Genomic DNA, 13,020 nt, shown 5'->3' on the forward strand with positions numbered 1-13,020 from the left:
GGCTGTCGCGCTCGTTTGCCGCGACCAAGATCGTCCGCTGCACCTGTAACCTCTGCAACTTCAGGTATTGGTATGATCCCATCTGCTGTCACTCCCTCTTCCACGGACTGTCCATCATATTCAGAGACTGGCGGAGGTGCCTCAATCTCAGGCACGTCCTCCAATATAGTAGGCTCAATGACAGTAGGCAGAGGATCTGGAGTTGCCGACCTTGCGGAGTCCGTATGGGCAAAAGGAAACACGTGCTCAACAAACTCAACATCTCGACTTTCAAAGCAAACCTTCCTATCTAGATCATACACCCTCCACCCCTTTTTACCATATGGATAACCCATGAATATGCACTTATGACTTCGACTTGCAAACTTATCCTTTTCCCGATTAATGTTCTTAGCATAACATAGGCATCCAAATACTCTAAGATGAGAAATAGATGGAGGGCTTCCAAACAAAATTTCATATGGAGTTTTTCCATCCAAAATCAACGATGGAGTATGATTGATTAAATATCCTGCAGTGAGAATGCATTCTCCCCAAAATTGAATAGGTAAGTTAGCCTGAAAACGAAGCGCCCTACCAACATTCAAAATGTGTCGATGTTTCCTCTCAACTCTTCCATTTTGTTGGGGTGTCCCAACCATGGAAGTCTGATGAATAATGCCACACTCCTTAAAATAATCACCTAAACAAGTAAACTCTGTACCATTGTCACTGCGTATAATTTTGACTTGTTTATTAAATTGTCTCTCGGTCATAGCCAAAAAATTCTTAACAACATATGGGACCTCATGTTTCCCTTTTAACAAATAAACCCATACACCACGAGAACAATCATCAACAATAGTCAGAAAATAGGTAGCACCACAAAAACTAGCCTCTCGATAAGCTCCCCACAAATCACAATGAATTAATTCAAAAATATCACTAGCTTTACGGTCACTAATAGGAAAAGGAATACGAGTTTGTTTTGCCCGGAACAAACGTCACAAGGTTCATGAACACCTTTATTTATCTCTATACTACCGTCTATTGTAGGGAGCTTTTCTATGACTCGCACAGAGGAATATCCCAACCTTTTATGCCACAAATCCATATTCTTGGCTGTAGCGGCTCCATGAGCACTAACCAGAGGCTCCCCTCGTGCGACATACAGCCCCTCAAGCTCTTCACCCACTCCAATCAGCATTCTCGAAGTACGGTCCTGGACAACACATAAACGATCAGTGAATTTCAAGATATAAACTTTGTCACGGGCTAATTTTGAAACAGATATCAAATTGCATCGTATTTCAGGAACATATAAAACACCCTTGAGAGATAATTTTCCTGCAAGAACTGTTCCTTCTCCTGTTGCCATAACGTATTCACCATTTGGCATTTTCACGGGACAAGGAGGTATTCCTTGAAGCTCTACAAATGCAGTTTCCTCTCCCGTCATATGATGCGAAGCACCTGTGTCAAACAACCATTGTAAATATGCCTTACCATTAAGCCTTGGCCTTGGCCTTGGCTGAGCAACTGATGTATTATTCGTGTGAGTGTTCCAGAGAGACTTCAAAGTCTCCCAATCAGCTTTGCTCAAGTTCTCCAATCCAGCTTTATCAGAATCATCAAGTGGTCTCCCATGGGAAACATTAGCAGCCGCCTGTACTGCCCCTTGTGCAACATGAGCCCGTGCTACTCCACCACGACCACGCCCCTGGTTACCACGTCCTTTGCCTCTTCCTTGAGTCGAATTTCCCAGCCACCAGTCGGGATAGCCATGAAGACGAAAGCATGTGTCCATGCTATGTCCCGGTTTCTGGCAGTGAGAGCAAACTACTCCATTGTCTTTTTGGTCCCCCCCTGAATTCCGAGGGCCTGGGCTGACTGTTTTCATGGCAAAGCTCACCGGATCAGACCGATTGGGAGCTGCTCGCGTCATTACCTGCACTTGTTCTTGCTCCGTAACTTGAGAATAAACCTTATGAAGGTTTGGAAGAGGGTCTGAAGCAATGATGTTGGAACGAACATTACTATAAGATGATTCATCAAGCCCCATGAGGAATTGATGCACCCGCTCTTCCTCTTGACGCTGTTGAAGCCGTGTAACGAAGTTACACTTGCATCCATTACAAGAACAAGTAGGCATAGGATCATAATCATTCAAATCATCCCACAGCTTCTTGAGTCGACCATAATAAGCCATGATCGAATCCCCGTTTTGTTTGCAATTGGCAACCTCCGTTTTCAATTGATGAACTCGCGCGCCATTACGAACAGAGAATCGTTGCTGGATATCGTCCCATAATTCCCTTGCCGTTTCCTTGTATGAAATCGTGGAACGCAAGCCTGGTTCGATGGTGTTAAAGATCCATGACACAATCATGGAATTCACTGTCCACCAATCATCAATTTCATCTGAGTTCTGGTTCGGCTCCTTAATGGTGCCATCAATGAAACCTTGTTTCTTCTTTGCCCTCAACGAAATCCTCATGGCCTTAGCCCATTCTTCATAGTTTGGTCCTTTGAATTGTGTCTGCGTAATTAAATTCCCTGGGTTGTCATTCGCGCTCAATAAGAACGGCGAATTGGTCTTCAAACTTGAAGCTTTTTGATCTGTCATCGTCCTAGGATTTATAGTTCAGGGGTTCGGTATTGTTTTCAGAGCCAGAAGGCTCTGATACCATGTAAAACCAGAAGAATTGGGAAAAGTTTTCATCATTTTCTCATTGCCATTTGCTCTATATATACAAGTACAATGTGCATCAGGCTCCCGTGACTTCAGCCCCAATTTACCTAATTATGTGCAATTACCAATACTACCAAATATAGATAGATACTATAAACACAAGATACCCAAAATTGCAGCCGAGACTCCTTCACTAAACTGCAGCCGAGACTACTTCACTAATATATTTTTCTAACAGGTTCTTGTCAGACTATTAGAAGAAACTATTGCAACGTTATTCCTGTGAATCCCATACCGTGCCTATAAAATGTGAGTTCCACTTGTAATTCCCACAACCAAAAAGCGAAAAAAAAATCCTAGAATTTCAAACAAAAAAAATGGATTTGGCTAGAAATATTGGTGATCATACTGGTGAGCTTTTTAAAGCACAAGCTCACATATGGAACCATATATTCAACTTCATAAATTCTATGTCCCTCAAATGTGCAATTCAATTAGGCATTCCGGACGCTATTCACAAACATGGCCAGCCGATGACCGTTGATCAATTGATCGATGCTCTTCCCATCAAGAATGGAAAAGCCCCTTTCGTTTATCGTCTCATGCAGATTTTGATCCACTCAGGCTTCTTCATTGAAGCAAAGATTCCTGGAAATGAGAATGATAATCAAAAGGGTTATCTGCTCACTTCTGCTTCTGAACTTCTTTTAAAGAGTAACCCGTTTAGTGTGACACTGTTTTTACTGGTCACGCTCGATCCCACCTTGACTGATCCATGGCACCATCTCAGCCAGTGGTTTCAGAACAGTGATGAAACCCCATTTTATACTTGCCATGGGAGCTCACTTTATGATCTTGCAAGCCATGAGCCGCGGCTTAATCAATTCTTTAACGAAGCAATGGCTTGTGATACCCGGCTGGTTAGTAGCGTGGTGACCAAAAATTGTAAGCATGTTTTTGAGGGTTTGAATTCATTGGTAGATGTTGGAGGTGGAACTGGAACCTTTTCTAAGGCAATTGCTGATGCTTTCCCTCGCCTGAAATGCACTGTGCTTGATCTTCCTCATGTTGTTGATGGCTTGGAGAGTAGTAAGAACTTGGCCTATGTTGGAGGAGACATGTTTGAAGCCATTCCTCCTGCAGATGCTGTTTTAATGAAGGTATGAAATCGATGTTGCACGTTTTCTAGTTGACAAATTTTTTTTTATTTCATCCTTATTGCCTGAGATCATAAGATTAAAATTCACCAATTATAAGAAGTGTCAACTTCAAAAGTAAGATTGAGTAGTAGAAATTGAGGCTATGCTTAATCTAAGAACTGCATCATGAAGAGGGAAAAAGAAAGAACAAAGTTTTAAACGTCAAATTGATTGCGTGTGTTTGGTACTATAAGAGAATAGTATCCACTCCAATCATCACTCCAATCATGCAATATCCACTGCTTGATTGCAAATTGTATCACAATGAAAATAATTTTTGTCAGAAACATTACTCCCCATCTAAAACTTTTTGCGTCAAAAGGCAAAAACAAAACTATTTTCTTATAGTACCAAACACGTGCCATCAATTTGACGTTTAAAACTTGTTCTTTTTTTCTCCCTCTTCATAATGCAGTTCTTAAATTAAGCATAGCCTCAATTTCTACTACTCAATCTTACGTTTGAATTTGACACTTCTTATAATTGGTGAACTTTAATTTTATGATCCCAGGCAATAAGGATAAAAATCTAAACAAAACTACTAAAAAATTTTGTCAACTAGAAAACGTACAACATCGATTTCATACCTTCATTAAAATAGCATCTGCAGGAGGAACGGCTTCAAACATGTCTCCTCCAACATAGTATTCAAAATTTTTTGAACTGAAACTGTGTATTCAAAATTATTAATAATTCAACGGACCAAAACTTATATTTCATTTCTATGTTCTTCCGATCTCCGATGTGGATTGTCTCAGTACATTTACATTTGCATGAACACAAAAAACACGTTCCGGATAAGATTTTGGGATAAGATGGCTGAATGAAAGGATAGTTGGTGGTAGCAACTTCACTTGCATGATTAGGGGTACGTGGCAATAATTTCACTTGCATGACCACAAAGAACACAATTCCGAATGACATTTGGCATGAAAGGGTTGGTGGTGCACAAACTGTGCGATGTACTCTTAGATAACATCGTACTTGATTTGTCTTGTCATCTTTAATAAATTTAAGGGTAAAATATACTTTACTCCCAAGTGATTTAATAATTTTTTACATAATTTTTCTAAAGTTTTAAAAGTTATTCACAATCCCTTTATAGTTTGAACTAAAGTGTCAAATTGACAAAAATATCCTATATAACAAAACCCAAAAAATGTAAAAAATACCCTTATTTAAAAACTAAAATAGTTGAAATAAGTAAATATATAAACGTAATGTGTATGACATTTTAACCCTTTATAGTTTGTATTTTATCACATAACTCCCTTACGATTTAGTATTTTACCATATAATCTCATTTTGATTTTTTAAATATATGCATAACCCCCTGTTGGTAATTAATAGTTTTCAACTTTATAAAGGAGCACTTTTGATATTTTAGTTGATTCTATTATGGAATACAAATTCTGCCATTTTGACACTCTTGTCCAAGCTATGAAAGAGTTATATATAACTTTTCAAACCTCAAGGGGTTATGCGAAAAAGTGCCAAACCACAAGGGGTAAAGTGTATTTTTACCCTAAATTTAATTATATGCTCATATAACTTGGAACATTAGGACTATTTATTCTACAGTATTGTCAATTTAAACCAAGCCAATGAGTCTTTTGGCTAAACATGCTTCCTCCTTGAGATAAATTACGGATGCATATTTTATGTCATTCTCTCCACTGTACAATTTTGAGCTTTGAAATTCCTCCAATTGATGGGTGGATTTCAAATCCAAATCCACTCAAATCCCTCATCCAAACAGATCCTAAGGAAATCTTCATCCCACGTAGATGCGTTGCACTTTGCTATCTCATCAAACAAATTATGTTAAGACATGAATGACTCGGAATACATTTTGGCTGGATTTGTAAGGGTAAACTCTGTGTTATTTTGTATTAATTAAACAAAAGTTCTCATGGTTAATTATTTATTTGGAGCTAACAACGGCATGTTCCTCCCTTGTCAATAATACTGTCAAGAGCCAATAAATAGAACAAATAAACTGATAAATTTACCCTCTACTCACAACAATAAATAAAATTCACAAAAAAAAAAAGAAAAAGTTGCAAAAATAAAAATCGAGAGAGTTTAATAGAGAGAACATAAAGATAATTGAACAAAATAAATCTTTATCCCAACGCCTAAACTTTAAAAATTGATAGATAAAAGAAAATATAAGAATGGAAATTGCAGAAAATAATAAAAAGGAAGTTCATACACAAAAGAAATGGATTTCCGACTGAAAATCCATTTACAATATTTTATTCAACAGCTGGAGATAACATACTACACTAGAACCATGCTTCCATTTATTTATGCAACGGCTAGAACAATTTGCTAATTGTTCATTTAGATGCTAGCAGCATTTTAGCTTGGAGCTTTAGCATGATTCAGCAGTTACCAAGACAGCTGCCCTGCTCATCCGTAGGGTCAGCGACGACGCACACACAGAAATCACAACAGCCCCATGGATTATATCTGCAGGGTTTCCCGAGGGGTGAACATTTCCCTTCCTGACCATCATGAACTCCAACGCCAAGCATTTTTATAATCTGTCCTCCAATTGGCAGCATTTTTCTTGATGCAGTTTTGACAGCATTGGTGGTTTCTGTAGCTTCCCCAGCTTCATCTTGCCCCAGCACCACACCTGCAAAAGAAATTTTAAAAAAAAAATCTTAGTAGGAAATTAGCTAGTAATGGATGGTAATTGAGTTCTACTAGTAATTAATACTCTAATTGAATTTAAAGACAAACTAACAATTCAATTGGGTTAAATGCATTAAATCTCCATGAACTTTCACCTTAGTTGCACTTTATCCCCTAAACTTCTCTAATAGGCACTTTTTGTGCCACCCCTCCCCCCAAAAAAATGTCCTTGCTATAATTTTTTTACTCTCTCATGATACTATTTCCTTCCTTTCATATTAGATTATACGAATAATTTGAATACTATATGAAATATGCTTAGAGAGAGAGAGAGAGAGAGACTATTGTGTTAATTATGACTGTATGCAAATGATAAAACAAAATAAGTATGAGAGACTAACTAGATGCAAGGAGCACAAGAACAACGAAGAAAGAATGCTTAAAAGCCATTTGGTGTGAGATCCTGAGTGCGTAAACTTTTACACACATGCATATATATATATATAGTGCTGAATGAAACGGTAGATGTAACCCCTTGGATCCACTGGTGTGACCCATTAACTTTTTGAGCTAAAATTATGTGTTTAAAATGATTAATCCAAATTTAGGGTTAATCACATTTTATCCCCTTAAAAGATACCCCATTTCTCAGTTTACCCTCTAACCTTTAATTTTGCTCACTTAATCCCCTTTAGGACAAAATTGCCCTTGCATTATTTTGACTTTTCATTTACCTTGTTTTCCTTTCTTTTATTTCTTTTTCTCTTTCTTCTTTATTTAATTCTTCCTCTTTCCCACAAAAATCTTTACCTTAATGATTGAAATTAAAAAAGAGGAATTGCAGAGATCTATCTTCTCCTTAAAAAATTAAAAAAAAATATTCAAATCACTTTCCTAAAATATAATTTTTTTAGCCTTTCAATTCTTTTAATTTTGGGGTTTCCTCTTTCCTTTATAGTTTCTTATTTTATTCTCAAGAAAATATCTTAAGATGATTGTGACCTGATTAATAATCATCAATTGAAATTTGTGACACGTGGCATCATACAAAAAATCAAAATTAGTTTTTGATGTCTTTTAAACCTTCACTCAGAAATATGCAATTATAAACTCAAAACAAAAATTTTCGTTGAAATGGAATTTCTATTGGGAAGGATGAAAGAGAGAAGAAAGAGAAAAAGAAATAAAAGAAAGGAAAACAATTTCATCTTATGATATTTTCTTGAAAATAAAATGAGAAACTAGAAAGGAAAGAGGAAAACCCAAAATTAAAAGAATTGAAAGGCCCAAAAAATTGTATTTTAGGAAAGTGATTTGAATATTTTTTAATCATTTAAGAAGAAAATAGATCTTTGCAATTCTTCTTTTTTAATTTCAATCATTAAGGTGAAATTTTTTGTGGGAAAGAGGAAGAATTAAATAAAGAAGAAAGAGAAAAAGAAACAAAAGAAAGGAAAATAAGGTAAATAAAAAGTCAAAGTAATACAAGGGCAATTTTGTCCTAAAGGGGGTTAAGTGAGCAAAATTAAAGGTTAGGGGGTAAACTGAGAAATTTGATGGGGGGCTAGTAATTTGATGGGGTCAAACTTATATTTGATGGGGGTCGAACCCGTAAACTGAGAAGGGGGTTAGTAATTTGATGGGGTCGAACTTATATTTGATTTAGTTCTTCTTCCTATTTTAAATATGAGACATCTCATTCAATCCTTCCCCTTAAAAATTTTACGTCCTTGCAAAATTTGGTCATAACTATCCACTTAGTCGCACGCAGATTTTAGAGAATCTAGCACAGAGATCACACGAGATTTGTTTTAATACCTTCAAATTTACTAGATTGGCCCAATAACTTTTTGAATTGAAACTTTGTGTTAATTCAAAATTATTAATAATTCAAAGGACCGAAACTTATATTTCATTTCTTTCTTCTTCCGATATCCGATGTGGATTATCTCAGTAGACATTCACAAAAAACACGTTCCGGATAAGATTTTGGGATAAGATGGCTGAATGAAAGGGATGTTGGTGGTAATAACTTCACTCGATGATTACGGGTAGGTGGCAATAATTTCGGTTGCATGACCCCAAAGAACACAATTCCGAATGAGATACGGGATGAAAGGCTGGTGGTTCATAAACTTTGCGATGTACTCTTGGATAACATCGTACCTGATTTGTCTTGTCATCTTTAACAACTTTTAAAGATAAAATACGCTTTACTCCCATGTGATTTAATAATTTTTCAAATAATTTTTCTAAAATTTTAAAAGTTATATTTAATCCCTTTATAGTTTGAACGAAGTGTCAAATTGACTGAAATAATCATTTGTAACGAAATCCAATAAAATATAGAAAATACGCCTGTTTAAAAAACTAAAATAGTTGAAATAATTAAAATATATAAACGTCCAATAGTTTTGAATTTTATCACATAACTCCCTTATAATTTAGTACTTACCATATAATCCCGTTATAATTTTCAAAATATAACATAACCCCCTATTGGTAATTAATAATTTCAAGTTTACAAAGGAGTATTTTTTATATTTTACCTGACTCCGTCATAGAATGTAAATTCTGTTATTTTGACACTTTAATCCAAATTATGAAAGGGTTATATAGCTTTACAAACCTCAAAGAGTTTATGTGGAAAAGTGCTAAACCATAGGAGTAAAGTATTTTACCCTAAATTGAATTATATGGTCATATAACCTGAAACATTAGGACTATTTATTCTACGGTATTGTCAATTTAAACCAAGCCAATGAGTCTTTTGGCCAAACATGCTTCCTCCTTGAGATAAATTACGGATGCATATTTTATGTCATTCTCTCCACTATATAATTTTGAGCTTTGAAATTTCTCCAATTGATGGGTGGATTTCAATTCCAAATCCACTCAAATCCCTCATCCAAACAGATCCTAAGAAAATCTTTCCTACTTCACCCATCGTTTTGTTATGGCATTTTTGCAGGTCAAATGATTGTACAAATATGGTCATACAATTGCGAACGAAGTACCATGCCCTCGATCCTTATTTCTTAATGCTCTTGAGTTCCATACCTCCTTTTGGTTTCTTGAACATTGGAATTAATCAATAGGGTCATCAATCAAGTAATTGTAAAGTTTTAATTTGACTCTCGAGCTCTTCCTTTATGCTTTTTTTCTTAATTAGAATTAGAGTCTCACTTGTAGAATTGAAGTACAAATCTTTTTGTTTTTTATTCTTTTACTTATATATTTTTTGTGGAGCTCTAACTTCTTATGCATTCACATATCTCTAGTGCCTGAAATTGCTGCTATTTCACACAAAAAATTATTTAAAAAAAAAGACCTTTTCATTTACACGGCAATAGGCCCAAAAAAAGGCACTTCGTGCGATGTAGATCTGTTGCACTTTGCTATCTGGTCAAACAAATTATATTAAGACTTGAATGATTCGGAATACATTTTGGCTGGATTTGTAAGGGTAAACTTTGTGTTATTTTGTATTAAACAAAAGTTCTCATGGTTTAATTATTTATTGGGTTAATTTCACATACCTCCCCTCAGTTTTGTACAATTGCAGAAAGCTCCCCTCAAGTTCTAAAAATTGCGCCTACCTCACCTATTTTCACTATTCAAGTAACATTTTAGGCACAAAAGGCTATACTTTTTCTCAAAATCCCTATAATACCCTTGAGTTATGATTCACAACAAAATTGTAAAGGAAAAAAATAGTTCACAATCTCTATTTCATTTTATCTTACTTGCTATGACTAATACCTACCCATCAACATCCAAATCACCATTAAATAAACACTTATCTTTGTTCTAACGTTCCTCTTTTATCTAAAAATTTTTTATGCTGATCATTGTACCAACTATAAACACTACATCAGATATTCAAAAGTTTTCCTACCATCTCATATCAATATAATAGTTTACTTAATACACAACAATATTCATTAATATCCCTAAATTTTAATTCCATGGCTGCCACTTTTTTAATACAAAATAATCTAAACCATTACTACTAATATCAATATCCAATATATTCCATTGGCACAGAGTTCAAAATCAATCAAATTCTCTATATAGGAATAACATCAATAATTGTAAATCAATAATAGAAACAAAATGCAATTATAAATATATACCAAGAACACTTTTTTTTATGGCAAGATATAAATATATACCAATGTAGTTATAATAATGCAGTTATAAATGTATACCAATAGATATGTACACATTTGGTTTGGTGTATATGATGATTTTATTAGTGGTGACAGTACACATTTGTTGACATATTTGTTAAGGACTAAGACACTTTTGTTGACCTTTGGAGCAAAATTACTTTGGCAAGAAAACTTTTACTCCTTGCGAAGCATGTGAAGATAAACATGATAATTTCTCCTCGCGAGTAGAAAACACTCATGAAGTCATTATTGCGATGGGACGAAAAACGCTAGGCAGTGGGGCTCCAAAATGCCCCATGTTACAAACTTTGATGTCTTATTCTCTACTTGTCCATTTACTTTTTGGTTTATCTGCCCCATGTTGTAATTTTTCAAAGAAAAACAAGAATGATTAAGATAGAGGGGGTAGATTTGTCCAAACATATTCGCTTGGGGGAAGGGCCTATAGAAACAGTTTAGGGGTAAACTATAACTAGATATAGAGTTTTTATGGTGGTTTTTTTTTTTTTTTTTTGCATTGAATCCATTTTTTTAGACAAAATACACGACATCTGCAAGGAATTCCAAACTGTAAGGAGTTTTAACTCAAAATCCATTACCATGAAATGTCCAAACAGCAATGGATTTCCTGCTGAAAATCCATTTACCCCTCAACTGTTCCCTTAGATGCTGGCAGCATTTTAGCTTGGAGCTTTAGCATGATTCAGCAGCTACCACGACACAAATCCCCAGGCCATGTACAGACACGGTCAGCCAGGACAACAGCCCTCTAGATTACCCGCGCTGGATTTGAAGATCCTTATGCCGGTAACTTTTCCAGCCCCAAGCATTTTTATAATCTGTCCTCCAATTAGCAGCATTTTTCTTGATGAAATTTTGACAGCATTGGTAGTTTCTGTAGCTTCAACTTTCCCCAACACCACACCGGCAGAAGAAATTTAAAAAAAATCTTAACGGTAAATTAGCTAGTAATGGACTAACTGAGTTCTACTAGTAATTAATACTCTAATTGAATTTGAAGACAAACTAGTAATTCAATTGGGTTAAATGCATTATACCCCGTGAACTTTCACCTTAGTTGCACTTTGCCCCCTAAACTTCTTTAATAGGCATTTTGTGCCCCCTCCCCCTCCCCACCCTCCCGATTTGTTGGACAAAAGCGTCCTTGTTATATTTATTTACTTTCTCATGATGCTATTTCTTTCCTTTCATATTAGCTGAAATGAGATAATTTGAGTACTGCATGAATATGCTTAAAAAAACACAGAGAGACTATGTGTTAGTTATGATTGCATGTAAGTACTGATAAAACAAAATAAGTATGAGAACAACAAGAAGGAAGAAAGACTGATTAAAAGCCATTTGCTGTAAGATCCTGAGTGCGTAAACTTTTGCACATACATGTGTATATATAGTGCTGAATGAAAAGATAGATCCAAGCCCCAGGCCCTCTGGGGTGGTCTAATAAGTTTTGAGTTAAAATTACAGGTTTAAAATAGTTAATTCAAAATTATTAGTAATCTAACAGGCCGGAGCTCATATTTAATTTTTTTTATTCTTCCAACTTCTAACGTCGGATATCTCATTCACCTCACCTTTAGGAACTTTGCGAGTCACGCGTGGATTGCTTTGATACCATTTATAGTGTCTTGGGTCTACCGAGTTGACCTAATAACTTTTTAAACTGAAATCATAGGTTCAAAATAGTTAACTGAAAATTTTTTGATTGAAATACCCTACCATTCTCTCATACAATTAATTGTCAAAATCAACATTTAAAGAGGGATAGTTGGAGTTTAATATCAGTTTACACGTTTAAAAAATATATTGTACCTTTAATCATTGAGCTAAGAATCATCGTATGAAGACTAACTTGGAAGAACAGATTTTATCAACAAATTGAAGGTGAACTTTGAGTCCAAAAGTTAAGAGAAAGGCGAGATAGATTTTTTTTTTTTCAAAAAAGTTACCTTTTCCGGAGAGATCTCATGTGCTGTTAAGCCCGGGCATTTTGGTATAGCTGAAAATTGCCAAGCATAGATTATCCTGTACAAAATAGTCCCAACAAACATCTTGATGTTTTTCACAAGTTACCAGAATTTTTAAATTATAGCTTAGTAATTTGATTCTGAAAATTGTAATACATAATAATTGTTACATTCAATCTTATTTAAATGAGTCAGGATTCTCTGTTCAGAACTGGTTTTCCAACTCGACTGTGTGATTGAGGATCTCTTACTTTACACTGCCTTTTTCCAGATGACATACAATTCTTTCGTAAGAAATTCTGATTGTTCTATCCATACTGATTATGCTATTCTTGATTAATTTA

General features: G+C 35.3%; 2 protein-coding genes across 2 annotated transcripts; one reads left to right on the forward strand and one right to left on the reverse strand.

Annotated features, from left to right (window-relative positions):
* Nucleotides 1–2,709: 2,709 nt before the first annotated feature.
* On the forward strand, nucleotides 2,710–4,548 carry LOC113765584 (trans-resveratrol di-O-methyltransferase-like). Its single transcript, XM_027309811.1, has one exon. It carries the CDS (start codon nucleotides 3,049–3,051, stop codon nucleotides 3,835–3,837), a length of 789 nt encoding a protein of 262 aa, XP_027165612.1. The 5' UTR covers nucleotides 2,710–3,048; the 3' UTR covers nucleotides 3,838–4,548.
* Nucleotides 4,549–6,030: 1,482 nt separating this feature from the next.
* LOC113764871 lies at nucleotides 6,031–7,013 on the reverse strand. Its single transcript, XM_027308908.1, has 2 exons — nucleotides 6,915–7,013; nucleotides 6,031–6,514 (listed from the first exon to the last, which is right to left on the reverse strand). Exons 1-2 carry the CDS (start codon nucleotides 7,000–7,002, stop codon nucleotides 6,258–6,260), a joined length of 345 nt encoding a protein of 114 aa, XP_027164709.1. The 5' UTR covers nucleotides 7,003–7,013; the 3' UTR covers nucleotides 6,031–6,257.
* Nucleotides 7,014–13,020: the final 6,007 nt, after the last annotated feature.

The sequence above is a fragment of the Coffea eugenioides genome, chromosome 3 (assembly GCF_003713205.1).
Source record: "Coffea eugenioides isolate CCC68of chromosome 3, Ceug_1.0, whole genome shotgun sequence".
Lineage (NCBI taxonomy): Eukaryota > Viridiplantae > Streptophyta > Magnoliopsida > Gentianales > Rubiaceae > Coffea > Coffea eugenioides.

Excerpts from the sequence above, each read along its gene's own strand:
- LOC113765584 (XM_027309811.1), top strand. The coding sequence starts at position 3,049 with ATGGATTTGGCTAGAAATATTGGTGATCATACTGGTGAGCTTTTTAAA.
- LOC113764871 (XM_027308908.1), bottom strand. The coding sequence starts at position 7,002 with ATGTGTGTAAAAGTTTACGCACTCAGGATCTCACACCAAATGGCTTTT. Across the intron at positions 6,515-6,914 it reads TCTTGTGCTCCTTGCATCTA|GTGTGGTGCTGGGGCAAGAT; the intron begins GTTAGTCTCTCA and ends TTTCTTTTGCAG.